Below are 19,435 nucleotides of genomic sequence, written 5' to 3'. Positions count from 1 at the left end.
TTTTTTTTTTTTTTTTTTTTTTTTTTTTTTTTTTTTTTTTTTTTTTTTTTTTTTTTTTTTTTGTAAATTTATTCATATATGCAGCCAATGGCTCTTGTTGTATTTAAATTCATGTATTTCCAACTAACTAAATCAGTTATTACCATAAATACAACCATAGTAGACTCCAAATTATGAACAAAAATTAGGAAAGACAAAAAAGAGCAGATTGAAAGCTCAGTTACATCTTTGGAGTCGAGAAGATTGATTCTCGATTGGTCAGAAGGAGCAGATTTGGACATCTGCAAAATAAACCATAAGGGACTTAAAAAAGTTAAAAGGGGGCTCTACCATCTTACTCATTCACATAAAATTGATAAATACCTCAATACAAACTTATTTCCAAATGTACCTTAGAAAGACCATCAGTGAGGGACATAACCCGCGCACCAGCTGGTGGTATAAGTGGCTCAGGAACCTACAATTAGGATAAAAATTGAGGACCATTTCCAATAGCACAAGTATCATGATATCAGGTAGAGTAAGGGCAAAAATCCACCTTGAAAATGTTCCCGCCTCTCCTGCATAAATTAGATGAGTACAAGTAGTCAAATAACCTTTTTCCCATTTGCGCCCCCCACAAATTTTGTGTGGGATGTAGACAGAAATAGTCCAATATGAAACTTAGTTGATTCTCACCCTCCTAATTTCTTCCACTTCCTTCCACCATATAGATAATTAACACGCTCAGCCAGCTCACGAGTCAACTCAAGATGCTGCTTTTGATCCTCGCCAACAGGGACAAGGTCTGACTGCGGAGATGTTTTTTACAAATAACATTAACTCCTTATACTACTTTTTATTAGGATAAGAAACATTTCATTTATAAGATGAAGTTACAAAAGAAAAGGGGAAAGTAAACCCTCACCAAGGGAAATTACACGTATATACTCCTTGCAGTTAGAGTAACAGGCTTAAGAACATCTAAAATTTTACCCGATTCTAAATGAGTTATGCATCATCCATGAAATAGGCAAAAAATAAGAATATATATTACAATGGAAATACAACAGGATGCTAGATAAACATATGATGTAGAATTAAGCATTTAAAACATGAGGTTTCATCAGAAATAATTTGCAACCAAGGAACGGCCTAGTAAGATTTCTGAGTGGCTATTGTTAATGAAAATACAAAATAAATTTCACCTTGAATAGAAATTTTACAAATTAATACACAAAGGTTGCATGTTGGAGAGACCACCTGATATAGAAGAATATCAGAAGCCATTAGAACTGGATAGGTGAGAAGTGCAACGCCAACATTGTCATCCCCCTACAAAGTCCAAACCAGGTCAGCAGTATCAGATGCCAATCTGAATTATTAAACCAAGGAAGGATGTTTGATGATATGAAAAGGTACGTTGAGGTTTGAGAAACCACTTCCCAGTACAAACATGAATAAAACATGATGACTAACATAAGTTTAGCGCAAAATAGTTGATAATGTTGAAGACATAAAAATTTCCTTCCCATATTCCAAAAAGGGTATAATTGCTAGCTTTTAATTTCTCTTTCTTTTCAGAGAAACGTTACTTTCAGCTTTTGGGCTTTGTAACAGACAAACTTTAAACAACAATGTACAGATAATAAATACAACTCATAACATCTCAATGAGAGGTATGGAAGTCTGTCAATAAGAACTTCCTAGACCTTGCAAACCTTCCACTGACAAGGTCTCAACATATTTCGTGCTATGAACAATAAAGACTTGAAGAAAACATCCATTTTTCCATAAGAAATGTAAGCAAGTAATTTATAAAAGAAGACAGAAATATCATACAGCCATAAACGCACCGCCTTGCGTGATTTCTCCTTAAACTGAATCATCCTGTTCAGCCAACCAATTGGGGCAGCTGAACTAAGAAGCCACATCAGCTCTACATGAGCACGGACATGAGACTGAACGAAGACAGAAGCCTGCAACATAATGCACTTTAATTTCATTCATACATCTCCCACAGCTATAGACATTCTAAATGCTTTACACAAGAACGGCATAAAAATTCCTTGTGAGAGACGCATGCGCACACACATATAAGTTTCACATATCTAGTCATTGACACACACAAACGCCTACACACCGAACCTTGGAGGTATCTATACCACATGCTAAGTAAATAGCCGCTGTATTTCTTGTTGCTTTACTTAGTTGTTGGGTATCATAAGGTAAGGTGATCTGGAAACAACGAGAAGAGTAAATTAACATGTAAGCTACAATTGTTAAGTAGTGGAAAAACCCAAAGATTGTTACAAAAAAATTCCTAATAGAAAATAATATATCCTATAAGATTACAATTACACTTAATCTTGGCAATGAACACTACATCTTAAAACTATATTTGAATGATAGACATTGCAGTTACAACCATTCATTTAGAAACAATGAGAAGAGTAAATTAACGACGTTAGGTAGTGGAAAAACCCAAAAATTGTTATAAAAAATTCCTAATAGAAAATACTATATTCTATACGATTACAATTACGTTTAATCTTGGTAATGAACACCACATCTTAAAATTATATTTGAATGATAGACATTGCAGTTACAACCATTCAGTTTTTAGACAACCTCCAAATTTACTACTACTAGGCTCCATCAAGACGCCTTTGCCTTTCTAGTTGAACATAAAACTAAAGCCTCCTTTAACCAAGATGATGTGCCCCATTTGAAAAGAGTATATGTGGATTATGGAAAGAGTGCTTAATTCGTTTAGAACATTTTAAATTAGAATAACAATGATAAAAATGGGACAACACCTTGCATCTCCCAATTGGCAAGGTGGGATATAGTAAAAAAACAAAAAAATAAATAAATAAAATAAAAAAGAAAACTAGCATTATGTCTCTTTCAATTGCTTGCTCACAGACATCAAAACAGCACCTTTGGTCCTTTCCACCCCTTAATGGTTTCCTAACACTTTCATCAATTTCTTCAAGAAATAGAACTTCTTGTACTAACAGTTCAGATCATTTGTAAATACGTACATATAGAGCAAATCACACAATTTATTTGATGGCCACTCAGAAAACAAATGATATCCTAAGTTACAACAAGATAACTACACAAAGGATAGACATTCTGCCATAGTTACCCTGTGGCATTAAACGAAGGAAGCCAGAGAATAAGAATATGTGCATAGTTCACAAACATGAAAATATCAATTGTCTTAACATACCGCATGAAGATCCACAATGAAGAAGAGAGTATCATATGTGTCCTGCAAAACATAGCATGAAATGAACAGGGTAATTTTACAACAGTATGTGTGAACGGAGACATTTTAAGTTTTTTGGGGAAAGTTGTAACATCTGGAGTTTTAAGAAAATAATTTTTTNAAAAAATCAAAAAAAAAAAAAAAAAAAAAAAAAAAAAAAAAAAAAGAAGGAAAGAAAATGGCACACACGTAAGTTGGAGAAGACGATTGTACAATCAATGGTTAGTTTCTCGAGCCTAATAAGTATACACTCCTAGAGTAGAAGTGTATAGAGTTGTATCCATAAGCCTTATTGGGCAAAAATAGACTAGAGTCAAGTTAATGGCTAAGGATTATAGTTGAGCATATAGCCTAAGTATATGTTATAAAGTTTAAGTATGACAAGAGCCTACAGGTAGGTTGCTTATTGAGGTTTTTAATGCTCATACCATGTTATTCTATTTTTTTCAGATGGAATGTACACGAGCTGTGCAGCTGCAGGAGGTGCCCATTAGATTGAGTCGTCTTTCCTTCTTGTCATTTTATTATTAATTTAAATGCTGCTTCTCGGAACTTATGTACATTTTGTTAACCGTTTTGACTTGACTTTGCGATTTTTTTTTTTTTTTTGTACCTCTAAAGTACTTTTACGTTGGTTTTGAATACATATTTGAATCTTAAATTTTTTATGTCTCCCACTTTACCAAAAAAAAAAAAAAAAAATTACTGCCCTTTTTACCTTTGAGTGTACGTGGCAATATGTGATTTGAGGCATCGAAAATCAGGTCGTTACAAAATTCATGAAAAGATAGCAGGTATTGTAAAGAAAAAGAAAAACAAGTCATGCACCGCAGTTGGTATTCAAATTTTATCGTTGCTTATATGTGGGGAGCATGAATGATGGTGAGTTCGAAATAAATTTCTCAAGTTATTTCTCAAAGGATTATTAGAGCTAACAAGCTTATACCTCGTCTATGCATATAGGCACGAATTCTTGTTTTTTATTTTTTCCCCTTTAATGGATGAATCATTAAGAACCTAAACCTAGATTCAAGGTTCTGAGTATGTTTCCGTAGTTCAAGGAAGCAGGACAGTCACCTTCCAAGGTATTGATTTAACATGTTCACGATAAGAATGAAACCTGTCTTTGGCCAGATGAGTTTTCATTAAAATAAATAAATAAAAAGGAAAGATTTAGGCTACTTAGGTATAAGTTAAAGAAGTCGCATACAAGCACCGAACCTAACTAACCTTCACTACTTCAAAAGCTGCATTCAAATGAAGTTTTCCAAGGGGCTACACATAAAAGAAATCTACCAAGTGTTTGACAATCCCAAACAAGGAAGGCAGACAATACAAACAAAGCAAGAGATATAGTTGAAAAATTATTCATAAGGCCATGTACATATGGGAAGTAATGTAAACCTGGAGCGAAATCCAATTCTTTATTGCACCTAGATAATTACCAAGATGAATAGAGCCTGTTGGCTGAACACCCGATACTATCCTCTGCCTGGCAAAACAATTCTCAACTTCGTTTAATTGCACGACTGGGCATAGCATATTTATTCTATACTCAAAGCATTCAAAAGCATCCATAAAGCAAAAGGAGAACGGTAAACAAGGGAGCAACGAGTAATCAGGAGTTTTTTTTTTTTTTTTTTTTTTAATGAGAATGTGAAACGAAGAATATTAGCAATGCTGTTTAATTCATCCAAGCAAATCGGTGTCGACAATTTTAGTCTTATACTGGACATACTATCATTTCGATGCCACAAATCTGAGGCATCTACATTATACATAGGCGTTATGAATCTCAAACTTCAAAAGTGCATAAATCAGAAATTTTCTTAGGGCAAGCGATTCTGCTATAAAAGTTATCATCCAACCATACAGCAGTTTAACGGTCATTTCCAAACCAGCCGTTATCTAGTGTTTATCCTATTGCTTTTGCAAAGTTCCGCAGGCAAATGTAGAATTAACGACTTCAAAATCTATACAACTTGACGAACACAATGAAGCCTAAAAAACACGATAGCCTCAATTTTCGATCCACTACCAATACTTCATACCATAAAAACGTAAGAAATTCGAGGTCGAGTATAATAAATGCAGTAAAAGTATAAATTACTTGATGGAACTGGGAGGACGCTCTGACGCAGCAGGTTCGGTGACGGAGATACTGCAACAGCATTGGGAACTGTTTCCAATTGAAGACCGATGAAGCCGAAAGAGCGAATGAGCCTTGGAGCGATTGCTTCCAAACGCAGAAAATGATCTGCTGGAAAGCTGAATTCAACTTAGAAGTGCCAAAACTGTCCCAAATTTCCCTGCATTTGAAACTGCGTGCATATGTGTGCCAGGAAGAGAGCGAAGAAAGGAAGAAGTACGTACAGAGAAGGTGTAAAGCGAGGAGACGACTGTGAGAGGACGAGAAAGTGCGAGAGAAGGGAGCGACCCATCCTCGTTTCTGTTCGTATCATGTTATCTGTGGTCTTTGACTCTTCCGCTCTTCAAACCTGCAGAGTTCGCGGATGAGGTCCGGTACTGGTAATTTTATATTCATGTTCGCGTGAGTTTCACGCGCTTGTGATTTTACTGATTTACCCGCGGATGGAAATTTATATTGGAATTCTAATATTAACTTCATGCTAAAGTATTATTAACTAACCTTTTAGAAAATTAATTTTAATTTTATACCACTTTTTATTTTATTGAGTAAAATATTTTATTTATTTAAAAACTACCCTGTTTAATACACATGTAATTTTAATTTTGTGTTTAATAAATTTATTATAAATTTAAAATTTTAAGAATTAATTGATTTATTATAAATATGAAGGTTAAACTTGTAATTTTAGGTTATATTTTACAAATAAATTTGTAATTTAATATATTCTTAAATTTATTTTTTCCTAAAAAGGAGGGATTCTTCATAAACCCCTAACGAAGGGGACCTGTCCAGCCGGTTTGGGACTTTCTGCTCCACGAGGCGTGGAACTGGAAATACTCGCTCCAAAAATCGAGTAGCAGCAACAGTAAGAATGGAGCGTTTCCGCCGGAGAGACAGACAGATGTTTTCTGGGTTTACGAAGGGCGAGGTAGGATTCTCATTCATTTCTCTGGAATCTGAGCATGTATTTGATTATATCGGTGTTGATGGGTTTACAAAGTCAAATTATAATTTTCGAAGTACGGTCTCTCACCGCCCATTTTGCTCAGGGCACTTTGTTTATCCTGTCCGATGATCACGCTGATTTTTTTTTTCTTTTTTTTGCTTTTGGGTTCAAATGGAGGCCACAATCAACTTCTTTTGGCGTGTGAACTATTGCATAATTTGTAGTCTTACGTCAATAGAAATGATAAGTGAATGGGCTCAATTTCATTTTTCGACTGCTTCTCCTGCCTCGTGCGATATATTTCATTACCAATTAGGAAGGGTTATGTGGAATCATTTCACATCCAACATTTCAAGCATTAACTTGTCCTTGTACCAAAAGCTTACGTTGGGGCACAGTTAATCTTTTATTTGAATTTATCTAGCTTTGAAAGGTTGAGACGAGAGAGAATTATAAGTTAGGAATCAACTATTTTCTACCTATCTTGGAAAAGGATGACCATGTCAATATCTTCTACCTCAAAGATTTTAGGAAATGAATTCTAGGAAATGAATTCAAGCCATGGTGACCACCTATTTAGGGTTTAATCACCATCCCATAAGTTGCATTGATAACCAAATATAGTAGAGTCAGATGGTCGTTTCGTGAAACTAGTTGAAGTGTGCGCAACTTGGTTCGAACAACCACAGATATAAAAAAATTCATCTATCCTAGACAGAGACCGTCCTTAGAACTTATTTCAGGCAAAATTTTAGCATCTACTTGCAAAGTATTGTATCGAGAAATGTATGGATACGATAAGGGCAATTGAGTTTTCATAATATTTTTATCGTGATGAAAAATAGTTATGCAAATATAAATGTAAGGAGGCAAGAAATATTAATTTCTCGAGTGTCTTTTGTTTTTAAGGACTCCTTATGTGTGCGTGTTTTGATTTCCACCGGCTGGGAAGCTCACTTGTAAATATCCTCACTCTTTTCCTTTTGGTGCACCTGGACCAATGTTTTCTGTACGGTCTCATGCTTATGTGCTTTTATCTATCTTAATGAAAAATTTGCTTTCTATTTAAAGGAAAAAAAAGAACCCTCCTGAGAAGCAAACTAATTACGTACAGCATTTTCTGTTATTCTATATCCTATGTAATCTTAACTTTTCCGTTGGTTAAGGACCGTGCTTCTAGTCCCTATCTCTTCTTGTAACTACACTTTTTAGGGAAGAGGAGTTTTTTCCCTAATAAAGAAAGCTCTTTTAGAAATTTTATTTTCAGGATATTCACTCTGAAGGCATATTTATTTATTTTCTTTCATTCATGCTACACTGAATCCACAATGAAAGATTAGTTTGCATCAATTTAGAAATTCTTTTTGGGTCGAGAGTTTGTTGTACATACCTTTTATAATGTATCACGAACATTCATTTTTAGTTTTCCCATCCCCCTCGGGGTTAACGCTTGCAAACAGATAGAGAAAATGGAGAAATTGCTAAAGGAATCAGGATTACAGTTGCTTAATCGAGAATTTTGTCGAAAAGTTACCCAAGGTTTCAAGTGAGTTTCATTTGTCTCATTTGTTATAAGACTTTTAATTAACCTTTAAATATGTCTATGATGTATGTATAATATAAAGTTCTCATATTTTGGCATTTCATGTCGATGCAGTCGGTCTTCTGGTCGTGCTGGGAAGCCTGTAATAAAGTGGATGGAGGTTGTCACATTGTTTACTTTTTGCTTATTCTCTTGCTTGTAATATTATTCTACTTCGACCGTTGTATATCTTGCGAATAGGACTTGATAAACATTTTCTTGTGGGCATTTGGAAATCGTTGTGGAGATTCCTGGTGGAGAGAGAGATTCATTGTGGTACAAGATTACATCGAATGTTCAGGTTCACATCTTGATGTTCTAGACCTCTCCCTTAATTTGATGAGTGGGAGTGCCCTTTAACCTTTGGAGTTGGATAAAAGAGCGTATTCATAATAAACGTCTCTAGATTGAAACTCTTGTAGCAACTCTATTCTCGAAACTCAAGCCAATTGGGAAACCCTACTGTAGTTCTTTGATTTGGGATTGGATGATGCCACCTCTCTTTTCCTTGTTGCACATTGGTTTTTGCTTCATTGAAGCTCTATGTTTCCTATCTGAAATATTATTCAGTTCACTAGTTCCTTCACTTGTGGTCCCTTTTGTCCCAAAACGTTGTCATCAAGTTGAACTTCTTGCAGTCTCTCTTGTTGGAGACCTAGGACTAAAACTATGTCTGAAAAAGTTCAATGCTTTGCATTCTATCCCATGGGAGGATCAAATCTGACAACTCTACTCACTGGAACAACCTCTGTAGTGCATTTATTCAATGTGATCCCAAAGATCACAATTATTTAGTTCTTCACTGTCCCTTTTCTCATGACATTTGGTGCAAATTCCTGCAGGTCTTTGTTGTGAGTTCTGCCTTCAATTTTTGTTTAGAGAGCTCTCTTGAGGAAATGCTTAGTAACTTCCTTGTGGAAGAATCATTCTTTGGCTGGGTACTTTGGTCACTGTGGGTATTTGGCTGGAGAAGAATAAAAAGTTTTTTGAAGCTTGATTTTTCAACGGGGTTAGGTATGGAGTCTAGCACAACAGCAAGTCTCCTCTAATTACAACAGTATAGTCTTGTATAGGTCTCCGGAGATTTTGTTTTTTTTTTTTTTTCTTTTTGCTTTTCCCTCTTCCCCATTTCTTCATCGATTTCTTCATCTGGCCATCTTTTGTATTTTCACGTTTGAAAAGAAAAAATGGTTCTGGTGAAAATTTGTCTTCAGACAATGTTACAGGTATACAATTGGCTCCAAAGTAGGCTGCAAGACTTCCCGAAAAATGAAAAGAGGATGTCTGAAATTCCCAAAGCTTGCCCTTCAAATAAGACTCAGGAAAGTTCTCAACGCCCCGAAGGTAACTTGAGCCAAGTATTTGTCTCCATTGTTTTTGAAGGCAAAGTTACTCAGCTGTAGGATAGTTTAATGTTAAAATGACAATTACTTTCTAGTTTCAACTCTAACTGCAACCATCGTACATGTATGCACATACATTAGCTTTGGAGAGATCTGAAATATGAATTCCTCTAGATTCTGTAAGCCTCCTATGAAAAATATTTGTTCTAGAAAGGGCCAAATGGAAAATGTATCCCCATGTTAGTCAGATCGTATGGGAGTGGTTGGGTATATATAAATTGTCAGGGAGGATTTGAGGTAGAGGTGTAGGTAATTTGTCTTTTGGCAAGGTTTGGATGCAGATAGTAGCTAGCCCCTCAAGTTGGTTAGGCATATACCTGTAAGATACATTTTGCACCCTCTTGAGCTCACTTTTAGTAATTCACAGTAACAGTGTTAAGTTTTTAACAGCATATAACTTCACTTTCATTACGTGCATTAGTGCATTAGTGCAATGAAGCTTGTTCTTGGACTTGAGATCTTTTGTCCTCTCTTCTACTGTCATTTTTTAGATTAGATTTCTTGATTGATTGTTTGTTACTGTAGTTATATTGGGCCTATTAGTTAATTGCACGTTCTTCTTTTTCTTTTTTCTTCTTTTCCTTCTCTAGATTTTCTAGTGAGTAGTTGAACCATTTATCGTTGGAATATGAAATTAATCACCATAGGCTGCCCTAGTGTGGTGATCATTCGGGTAAGTGAAGAAAACATAAAGATACTTTAGGAGAATGGGTTCAAGCCCAATGGGACCTCCTACCTAAGATATTAAAATTCTCTGTGTTTCTTGACAACAAAATATGGTAGGATCAAATAGCTGTCTCATAAAATTAGTCAGTGTAAGTCAGCTCTACTAGATCTCACATTCCCAATTAACAAAAATAGCACATTGCGTTGAAATCTCTTTTAACATTTTGTATAAATTTGTGCAGATGTGAGCCTTTTTTCTTTTTTTCTTCTCCTTTTCCACATGGTAATGATCTTTATTTTAAAGCAGGTGATAAGAGCCCAGATTTATCAGAATTGGAATTTGAAGCAAGGTCATCAAAAGATGGTGCATGGTACGTGAAGAAATCACTACCTTCGGTTTTGTTTAGATAGGTGCATCTTTTGGGTGTTCGTCTTTGTATTTTCTCTGATGTTCTTGTATGGATTGCATCCGACTCCAAAGGTAAAGCTAGGGATATCACCCGATATAACAGAGTTATTTAGATGGGATAAGTTAAACATATCTTTGAGTTTCAATGTGCCCAACCCTTTAAAGCAGACAATCTCCTCCTTGACTCAAGCATTTTCTTAAGATTTCTTTTGTTTAGCTCCCTTTTGGCCATGAGTTGGAGCTTTGGGAATAAAGGAATGGGAGCTTCAAGGGAAAATATAGAGGATTGATTGGAAGTGTGGGATTGGCTTAATATATTGTATGTAATCGTCTCTCTCATTATGATGCCTGGTCCTATGCAGAATTTTTGTTCATTAGTATTTGTGTTTCTTATCATTAACAAGCTCTAAATAGGGAAAACAAAAAATAAATTCTCTTTGAAGCAAGAATTGGGAAGTTATGGTACGCATTGAATGTCTTGTTTATGTAACCATTTAATCTTACTGCCAATGTGATAATGATAGACCCCAAATTACCAAGGTTTATACACATTGAACTAGGAAAGAGAAAGTGGGGGAGCTGAGTGATATTGTATGTGAGAAATGGGCGTTTGTATAATCTTTTGGACGTGTGTTTGTTGTGATTTTGTGGGGCGCAGGTGTTTTGGTGAGTTAGAGGTGGGCTAAGCTTTTTTTTGTATTGGGATAGCCTTTTAAGGGTTGGTCTCGGTGAAGGAGAGTATGTTTTGGTCTTGTTGTTTTTGTACTCATATTCTGTGTGTTCTTGAAGAGAGGGAATCTCTCAAATCTCCTTTGGCTGTTGCCATTAATAGTTGATAAATAAATCAAGGTTTATCAGATTACGCAGCAGTGATTTACTATGATATTGTTTCAATTCGTAAGAATGGTCGTTTGTGTATGATTGTTAAGTGCAGATATTGAATCTAATTAGAAATTTCCTTTCGGCATCTGATTGTAAATTATAATGGACTAAAGGTTGAATATGGTTGCTACCTACTTGAAGAAGAGGATTTTACTATGAAACTTTGTGATGTTCAGGTTATTAAGGGGAAGTATAAAAAAGAAAAGAATGATAAATCTATGTTGGTTTTAGGTGAAGCTGTATTTGTGGTTTCTGCTTGTTACCATTTCAAATTTTTGCTGCGGTTCTGATGGCATTCCACTTATATATATTATGCAGGTATGATGTTGCTATGTTCCTTACGCATAGATTTCTTAGGTCAGGCGAAGCTGTGAGTCTTTGAACCATGACATCTTTTTTCTTCTTGTATTCTGATTTATGACACCTTCCATTTTTCACGGAGTATAAGGTTTGTTGAACCAAGTGAGCTCATCGTTCATAAAGGTGCTGCTCTGGGCTTTAGATGTACGAGTACTTTACTGAGGAACACACTCATTAAGTTATACATGCACATATATGCATGCGATACTCGTAGCAGAATATAATTTCATCATAGTTTTCATTTGGTTGTCTGATTGGTTTTGCCAATACATTAAAGGAAGCGCGTGTCAGATTTGTTGGATTCGGAGCCGAGGAAGACGAATGGGTCAACATAAAACAGGCAGTACGGGTACGCTCTGTCCCTCTAGAACATTCAGAGTGTCAAAAGTTGAAGGTTGGGGACAGTGTACTCTGCTTCCAGGTGACTAATTAATAACAAAACCCTTTGGACAACCCGTAGATTGTTCATTTCTCTGTTGTCCATTTCCATCTTAGATATTAAATTTTTCAGGAGAGGAGAGATCAGGCAATCTACTATGATGCACATATTGTGGAAGTCCAGAGGAGAATGCATGACATTAGGGGCTGCAGGTGTCTTTTCTTGGTTCGTTACTATCACGATAGCACCGAGGTAAGTATCACTTTCTCTCGCTCGCTCGCTCGCTCGCTCGTTACATCTTTTGAAGTAGTTCATAACAATCTCATGTACTTGTTCAACGCCCAGGAAAAAGTTCGTTTGAGAAGATTATGTCACAGACCGGCACATCAATTCTAAGCTGGAGATATGAATGGTTTGCCTCAGAAACTACATTGGGTAATGCTAATTTTGTATGTTCTTTCAAAAAGGTGAGGACATGTTCTGGGTAAAAATAATGGGCCTAATTGAGGGAGAATGGTCCATAGCTACTAATGTAAGTTTTGAACATAATATAGTGCATGTTTAGTAGGAGAATTTAATGTTGTATTATAATCAAATCAATCCATTAGTGTTCGTGACAAATCTTGGTAGGGTCCAAAGCCACTGACATTCATTCATATATATACACACATAAATGCCTTGCAAAAATAAGTATTAAAGTGTTTCATAAGCTTAATTAATATTATATGAACATGAAACCCTACGAGTTCCCAAAAGACAGAGAGGGAGACCCTTAATCAACGGATTTGGGTCTGGTCTAATACGTTTAAAAACTTCTAATTTTATATTTGAATAACGTTCAATTCTTCCCCGTCTTTCTTAGTTATCCTATCTTCAAAGTTGCTGTCATTTGAAAGTGCTATCGGTTCATTCATGTGTAAGAGAAAGTACAACAAAGTTTTTTCGGAGTAAAGTTTAAGATTATAAAATAAGAGAAAAAGCATATAGTATAATAATAATACACGGTATATTAATGAAAAGGACCATACACTGTATATTCCATTATATGCTAATTGCTTCTATGTAAAGACAAACCACTTTTTTCTTTTCCCTTCAAACTCCCAAAATTCCCCTTTTTTTAAAAAAAAATAAAATAAAATATTTAAGGATTTGAATTTTCAATTTTTTTAATTTGATATTTTTAATGGTAATGCATGGAGGAGTACTAAAGTTGTAAATAAGTGGAACATGAGTGGCAAATGCGTGCGATTAGGAGACTTAATTTTGAACCTCATCGTTAATAAAGAGAAATCGGAAATTAGGCCCACAAAATCAGAGCCCTTTTTACCTTTTAGCCATTCGTGTTCAAACTTCAAATTCCATTTCTCAAAAGGAAATTCATGCCCCTTTTCGTAATTTCCACCCTTTATCTCCTTCAACAAAGCTTTGACCTGCCCTTATCTCCATTTTCTTAACCCTACATTCACTCTACCATTCCCATGCTTCCACCTTCCATTTATATCCTAAACTATCTTGCCTTGGATGGGTTGAGTTAGCGTGAGGTTTTACTTTTCGAACTTCTCCTCAACGTTTTTTAAAAAATGATTGGTTCCCCTCTAGGGCCCAGTGTCTTCACTCGCACTCGTTTCCCTCTTCAATCGACGTACGACCCCCAATCTACTCCCTTCGGGGCATATTGCTTAGTGTCCACCCCCTTTCAGGGTTTAGTCTCCTCACTAGCACATCGTTCAGTGTCTGGCTCTAATACCATTTGTAACCGCCCAAGCCCATCGTTAATAGATATTATTCTCTTTGAACTTTCTCTTTCGGGTTTTCCCTCAATGTTTTCAAAACGCATTTGTTAGGAAAAATGTTTCTACATCTCCTCTCCAACTAATGACCGGAATAAAGTTCACAACTCAACCCTCTATTTTCCCCTTGAATTGGAGTTGTTTTTTAATTATAATTTTAAAAAAATCATATTATCTACGTTACATTAATAATTAAAATCACATAAAACTTTATTTTTTAATATTTTTTAATCAGCATTATTTTTAATACAAAGTTTTATTGTTATCTTGAACGACATTATGTTATAACAAAAAAAAAAAAATGTTGATTACTTTTTTAGAATAAAGTTTTCATGTAGTTTGACCGTAATAATAGTTTCATTTTTTGAAAAGGAAATATTTTTTAAAAAAATTGGGTGTTATATTATATATGGGTTATTTGAGGACATGAACAGATGAACTAAAGCTTGAAACTGAAACCAGATCGGTCGAATCCAAACCCTAACTGCTGCTGCTGCTACTGGTAATTAATTCATGGGGAAGAGAAGACCCATAAGATTCTTCTTCTTCTTCTTCTTCTTCTTCTTCTTGTTTATGTTGAATCGGCATTCAACTGCTCTGCAACTCCACCGCCATGAAACCCACCTTCTTTTCTCCTTCAAAGCTTCCATTTACACAGACCCATCGCGCTTTCTCTCCGATTGGAATCTTTCTGTTCCCATCTGCCAATGGAATGGCATCAAATGCAACGGCGACAATGCTAGCATCATCGCCGTCGACCTCTCCGGTAACAATCTCACCGGCGTAATTCCCGACTCTGTTTTCCGGCTACCCCACATCCAGTCTCTGGACCTCTCTGACAACCAATTCGTTGGAGAACTCCCTCGGAATATCTTCACCATCGCCTCTTCTTCCCTTCTCCATTTGAATTTCAGCAACAATAACCTCACCGGCAAACTCCCTTTTGGCGGCGTTCATGGTCTTCAAACGTTGGACTTATCCAACAACATGATTTCCGGTTCAATTCCGACAGATATCGGATTGTTCTTTGATCTTCAGTTTCTTGATCTCGGAGGGAATGCTTTAATCTCGGAAATTCCGAATTCCATTGCGAATCTCTCATCGTTGGAGTTCTTGACATTGGCGTCTAATAAACTCACCGGAGAAATCCCGAGGGAATTGGGCGGATTGAAGCGGCTGAAATGGATTTATTTGGGTTTCAATGAATTTTCCGGTGAAATCCCTGAAGAACTCGGCCAATTGGGTTCTTTAAATCATCTTGATCTTGTTTACAACAAGCTAACGGGGAGAATTCCGGAGGCGTTTGGGAATCTCTCTCAACTAGAGTATCTATTTCTCTACCAAAATTGTCTCTCCGGTTCGATTCCTCCTTCAATTTTTAGTTTGGTGAATTTGATATCTCTCGATGTTAGCGATAATTCTCTGTCGGGAGAGATTCCGGAGCTCGTAATTCAATTGAAGAATTTGGAGATTTTGCATCTGTTTCGAAACAATTTCACCGGGAGAATTCCGACAGCTTTGGCTGCTCTGTCTCGGTTGCAGATTCTTCAGTTATGGTCTAATGGATTTTCCGGCGAGATTCCGGCGTTACTTGGAACACAGAACAATCTCACTGTTCTTGATGTTTCAACTAATAATCTTACCGGAAAAATCCCACATGGGCTTTGTGATTCTAAACGCTTATTTAAGCTCATCCTGTTTTCAAACTCGCTAATCGGCGAAATTCCAGAGAGTCTCTGTTTTTGCAGGAGTTTACTGCGTGTTCGGGTTCAAAACAACCGTCTCTCCGGCGAATTATGTCCGGGATTTACGAAATTGCCTCTACTTTACTTTTTGGATATCTCTGGCAACCGATTTTCCGGCAGGATCGACGGCGAGAAATGGGAGTTGCCGGCTCTTCAGATGATGAGTTTAGCGAGGAATAAGTTTTCAGGGGACTTGCCGGAACTGATCGGGAATAATGAAATCGTGAGTTTGGATTTCTCGGCGAATGAATTTTCCGGTTCCGTCCCGGAGAGTATCGGAAGCTTACCGGAGCTAATGAAACTAAATTTGAGCAACAATTATCTCTCCGGTCGAATTCCCGGTGAAATCTCTTCTTGTAAGAAGCTCGTGAGTTTGGATTTAAGTAACAATAAACTCACCGGCGAAATCCCGGCGGTTCTCAGTCGTATTCCGGTTCTCAGCTTCCTCGATTTATCAGAAAACGAACTCTCCGGCCAAATCCCACCGGTTTTAGGCCGAGTTGCATCGCTCGTTCAGATAAATATCTCTCACAATCACTTCCACGGAAGATTGCCGGCCACCGGAGCCTTTTTGGCTATAAACAGCAGCGCCGTCGCCGGGAACAACCTCTGTGGCGGCGACATTAGCAGCAATCTACCCACTTGCGAAAATGGCGTTAAAAAAAGACGCTACAGCCAGCTGTGGTGGATTACGGTCATATTGGCGGCGATAGTGGTGGCGACGGCGGTTTTTGTCAGAATACGCCGTCGTAAGCAGCGGATGGGAGAGAAAAGAGTGCAAAACGAGGAGGGAATTTGGGAGCTGAAATTGTTCGATCCCAGAGCGTCCAAATTCGTCACGGTGGACGCCATTCTGCAATCCGCCGGGAAAGCAAACGAAACGGAGATTCAATTCGTGGTGGAGAAAATTACCGGGAAAATGTTGGTCGGAATTGGGGAGGCGCCGGAATTGGGGAAGCTTAGACATTCTAATATCGTACGGCTGTTGGCGGCGTGTCGGTCGGACAAAACAGGGTATTTGGTACGAGAATCTGTGCAGGGGCGGCGCTTGAGCCAAATTGTTGGGAATTTGAGCTGGGAACGACGTCGTAACATCGCCCTGGGAATTGGCCGGGGGCTGCAATTCTTGCACTCCCACTGTTCTCCCGGTGTAATTGCGGCGAATTTTTCGCCGGAGAAGATCATTGTCGATGAAAAATATGAACCCCGGCTTGTTGTCGGATTGTCCAGCGCCGCCGTTTCTCCGCACTACGCCGCCCCCGGTACGTGTAATTTGAGCTATAATAATCCATGCACATGCACAATCATATGCACGTTGAGCTGAGAAAGCTACTTTTTTTGTGGCAGAGACAAAGGAAAGTGGAGGCATAACGGAGAAAAGCAATGTGTACACATTGGGGCTGGTTCTTATTCAATTACTGACCGGAAAGATGGCCGTCCACCGGCAAGAGGTGGTGGAATGGGCATGGTACTGCTATTCCGATCGTCGTGCCGAGACGTGGGTTGTTGATGGTGCGGTTACTGGCGCCACCGAGCAGGACCAGATGGTGGGGTTTATGAACTTGGCTCTGGACTGTACCGCCGATGACCCCATGGCGAGGCCGTCCTCGGAGGTTGCCTACAAAACCATGCTCTCTCTTTGTCGGACCACTTGCTGTTCTAAACTTTTGTTCACCTAAAACTTGCTGTCCCGGTCATGCATTGTAACGTTTGAGGGCTAAATTTGAATCTTAAATTGATTTCAAAATTAATGAAATGATGAGAAGATATTTATAATAAATTTTCAAGTTCATGTTGTATTATGTTGTTTTGTATCACATTAATCTATGTTCGAAAATTGAGGGACGTTACATTCGTACATATAAGGTGGGTGGGAGACCAAAAATATAGTTCATGACTCGAGCCGTAGACGATGAAAAATCTCTTTTCACTCTACATATTCTTCGTTCCTAACTATTTTTTTGAGTAAAGGACTTTTCCTCTATTAGTCAAGTGGTAAGGTATAGCGTATTCTTTGAAGAAAAATCTCATTGCTAATAGATATTATCCACTTTGACCTGTTACATATTGTCGTTAGCCTCATGGTTTTAAAACGCGTTTGCTATGGAGAAATTTCTACACTCCTATATAGAATGTTTCATTCTTTTCTCCAACTGATGTGAGATCTCACAATCTACCTTTTTGGGGGTCAGCCATCCTCCCTGACACATTGACCGGTGTTTGACTTTGATACCATTTGTAACACCTCAAGCCCACCGTTAGCTGATATTGTCCTCTTCGGGTTTTCCCTTTCGTGTTTCCCCTCAAGGTTTTTAAAACGCGTCTACGAGGGAGAGGTTTCCACACCCTTATAAGGAATGTTTCGTTCCTTTCTCCAATCGATGTGAGATATCACAATCCACCCCTGGTAGTCCAACGTCCTTACTAGCACACCGCTTGATGTTTAGCTCTGGTCCAAGCCTACCACTAGCCGATATTGTCTATTTTGGCCTGTTATGTATTATCGTCAGCCTCATAGTTTTGACAACGCATCTACTAGAGAGAGGTTTTCAGACTCTCATATAAAAAATGTTTTGTTTCCCTCTCCAACCGATTTAGGATCTCACAATTAACCTCCCATTGGGGACCTGCGTCCTCGTTTGCACTTGTTCGCCTCTCCAATCAATATCATTCTCCTCTCCAATCGATGTGGATCTCACAATCCACATTTAAGCAAAAGGTCCAAATGACACGTAACCAGAATAGGTACGTCAGACAATGGAATTTTTTTTCCACACGCACACACAGGCTAAATGAACACCACACGTTTGAATGAAACTTATGGTCATGGTTTTATATTAATGAAAATGAATGGTTGTGGAAAAACTAAACTTAGGAGCTAACCTACATATTCAAATAATTCATTAGTGTTAATGATATGATTAATTAACCTTAAAAAAAGCAGTGATTAGTATGCACATAAACAACCCAGAGAAGGTGTTGGGAGAGGGAAGTTTAAGAGGGACAGCATGCGGGACATATTTGGTGAGAATTAGAGAGAATTGTACGTAAAACAATGTCCCTAAAACAAACACAAAATAATGAGTTAGCAGAAAATTAGGAATAAGAGGTTTAAAACATTCGATTTGCAGTAGTGACAGTAACGACCACATAATTGTCCACCATGATTCTGTTAGGGTTTGGGTTTGGGTTTGGATCATCTTTAAATCTTGTCTCACTGTCGGCGCTTTGGGATGAGGTAAATCAATCCTCCGACAGCGACAACACCGACACACACAGCCTAAAAGCCTTTCCACACTCTACTAAAGGTGATGCCTTTTTATCTTCCCATTTCAAAACCCTCTGTGGGTGTGTGTGTGTGTGTGTGTGTGTTTCTTTAGCACAAAAATGGTGAAAGGGTTTGAATTTGATCCACCCACTTTGGTCAATTTCGTCTGCTTAACTTATAATTACGTTCTACACCATGCTCAACATTTCTTTATTCCCATATTGTTCATAATTGATGAACATAATCTAAGGAAACTATATGGTGTTTTGGGGAGAAATTAATGATGTTTTTTTATATCAGATCACTTAGGGTTAGATCTTATTATTATTATTATTTCATGTTAGTGTACAACGAGTGGGGCTTTCAATGTATGGATATATAAGGAAGAGACACTATCTATGTTGATACGAGTTCGAACTTGAGAATTTATGTTCAAAGTGGACAATATCGTACCATTGTGGAGGTTTGTTGTTCTAACAAATGTTATCAAAGTCATGTCAATAGAATTCTTAGATGTCGAACAAAGAAGTTGTGAGCATCAAAAGTGTAGTCGTGGTGAATATCCATAGTATAGCTCTATTGGTAGACACCAAAGGA

The 19,435-nt window shown here is 37.5% G+C and overlaps 3 protein-coding genes across 9 annotated transcripts in view; 2 read left to right on the top strand and 1 right to left on the bottom strand.

Annotated features, from left to right (window-relative positions):
• Positions 1-5,766, bottom strand: part of LOC111480280 (tryptophan--tRNA ligase, chloroplastic/mitochondrial) — a 9,522-nt gene extending 3,756 nt beyond the window's left edge. For 4 of the 5 annotated variants that reach the window (XM_023125233.1, XM_023125234.1, XM_023125235.1 and 1 more), the window contains exons 1-11: positions 5,630-5,766; positions 5,367-5,516; positions 4,661-4,748; positions 3,218-3,259; positions 2,128-2,217; positions 1,836-1,958; positions 1,243-1,314; positions 679-791; positions 539-560; positions 392-457; positions 225-281 (exon numbers count right to left, since the gene is read on the bottom strand). In XM_023125233.1, the coding sequence (XP_022981001.1) occupies positions 225-281; positions 392-457; positions 539-560; positions 679-791; positions 1,243-1,314; positions 1,836-1,958; positions 2,128-2,217; positions 3,218-3,259; positions 4,661-4,748; positions 5,367-5,516; positions 5,630-5,718 (912 nt within the window). In that variant the 5' untranslated portion in view covers positions 5,719-5,766. The remainder of the gene's footprint in view (positions 1-224; positions 282-391; positions 458-538; positions 561-678; positions 792-1,242; positions 1,315-1,835; positions 1,959-2,127; positions 2,218-3,217; positions 3,260-4,660; positions 4,749-5,366; positions 5,517-5,629) is intronic. The other variant, XM_023125237.1, reaches the window with a different exon arrangement.
• Positions 5,767-6,170: 404 nt separating this feature from the next.
• On the top strand, positions 6,171-12,608 carry LOC111480309 (protein SAWADEE HOMEODOMAIN HOMOLOG 1-like). Of its 3 annotated transcripts, none has more exons than XR_002717778.1 (9): positions 6,171-6,336; positions 7,815-7,900; positions 8,012-8,057; positions 9,163-9,280; positions 10,313-10,376; positions 11,615-11,666; positions 11,934-12,077; positions 12,152-12,287; positions 12,381-12,608. XR_002717778.1 is itself a non-coding variant. In XM_023125275.1 (9 exons), the coding sequence occupies exons 1-9, from the start codon at positions 6,280-6,282 to the stop codon at positions 12,429-12,431; spliced, it is 738 nt and encodes a 245-aa protein (XP_022981043.1). In that variant the 5' UTR covers positions 6,171-6,279; the 3' UTR covers positions 12,432-12,608. The 3 variants fall into 3 exon arrangements, 2 of the variants coding, with proteins under 2 accessions (XP_022981043.1, XP_022981044.1); XM_023125275.1 differs by having other exon boundaries at positions 12,168-12,287; XM_023125276.1 differs by having other exon boundaries at positions 6,232-6,336; positions 7,778-7,900; positions 12,168-12,287.
• Positions 12,609-14,273: 1,665 nt separating this feature from the next.
• On the top strand, positions 14,274-17,349 carry LOC111480236 (probably inactive leucine-rich repeat receptor-like protein kinase At2g25790). The gene is made up of 2 exons (XM_023125165.1): positions 14,274-16,832; positions 16,918-17,349. Exons 1-2 carry the CDS (start codon positions 14,339-14,341, stop codon positions 17,247-17,249), a joined length of 2,826 nt encoding a protein of 941 aa, XP_022980933.1. The 5' UTR covers positions 14,274-14,338; the 3' UTR covers positions 17,250-17,349.
• Positions 17,350-19,435: the final 2,086 nt, after the last annotated feature.

Source organism: Cucurbita maxima, unplaced genomic scaffold (genome assembly GCF_002738345.1).
Source record: "Cucurbita maxima cultivar Rimu unplaced genomic scaffold, Cmax_1.0 Cma_Scf00006, whole genome shotgun sequence".
In the NCBI taxonomy this organism is placed as follows: domain Eukaryota; kingdom Viridiplantae; phylum Streptophyta; class Magnoliopsida; order Cucurbitales; family Cucurbitaceae; genus Cucurbita; species Cucurbita maxima.
The sequence above is the reverse complement of the archived record's forward strand: the minus strand, read 5'-3'. Positions and strand labels throughout refer to the sequence as shown.

Coding starts and splice junctions, on each gene's coding strand:
- LOC111480309 (XM_023125275.1), top strand. CDS start 6,280: ATGGAGCGTTTCCGCCGGAGAGACAGACAGATGTTTTCTGGGTTTACG. Junction 7,901..8,011: donor AAAGTTACCCAAGGTTTCAA/GTGAGTTTCATT, acceptor ATGTCGATGCAG/TCGGTCTTCTGGTCGTGCTG. Junction 11,667..11,933: donor TTCTTAGGTCAGGCGAAGCT/GTGAGTCTTTGA, acceptor AATACATTAAAG/GAAGCGCGTGTCAGATTTGT.
- LOC111480236 (XM_023125165.1), top strand. CDS start 14,339: ATGGGGAAGAGAAGACCCATAAGATTCTTCTTCTTCTTCTTCTTCTTC. Junction 16,833..16,917: donor TCCGCACTACGCCGCCCCCG/GTACGTGTAATT, acceptor TTTTTGTGGCAG/AGACAAAGGAAAGTGGAGGC.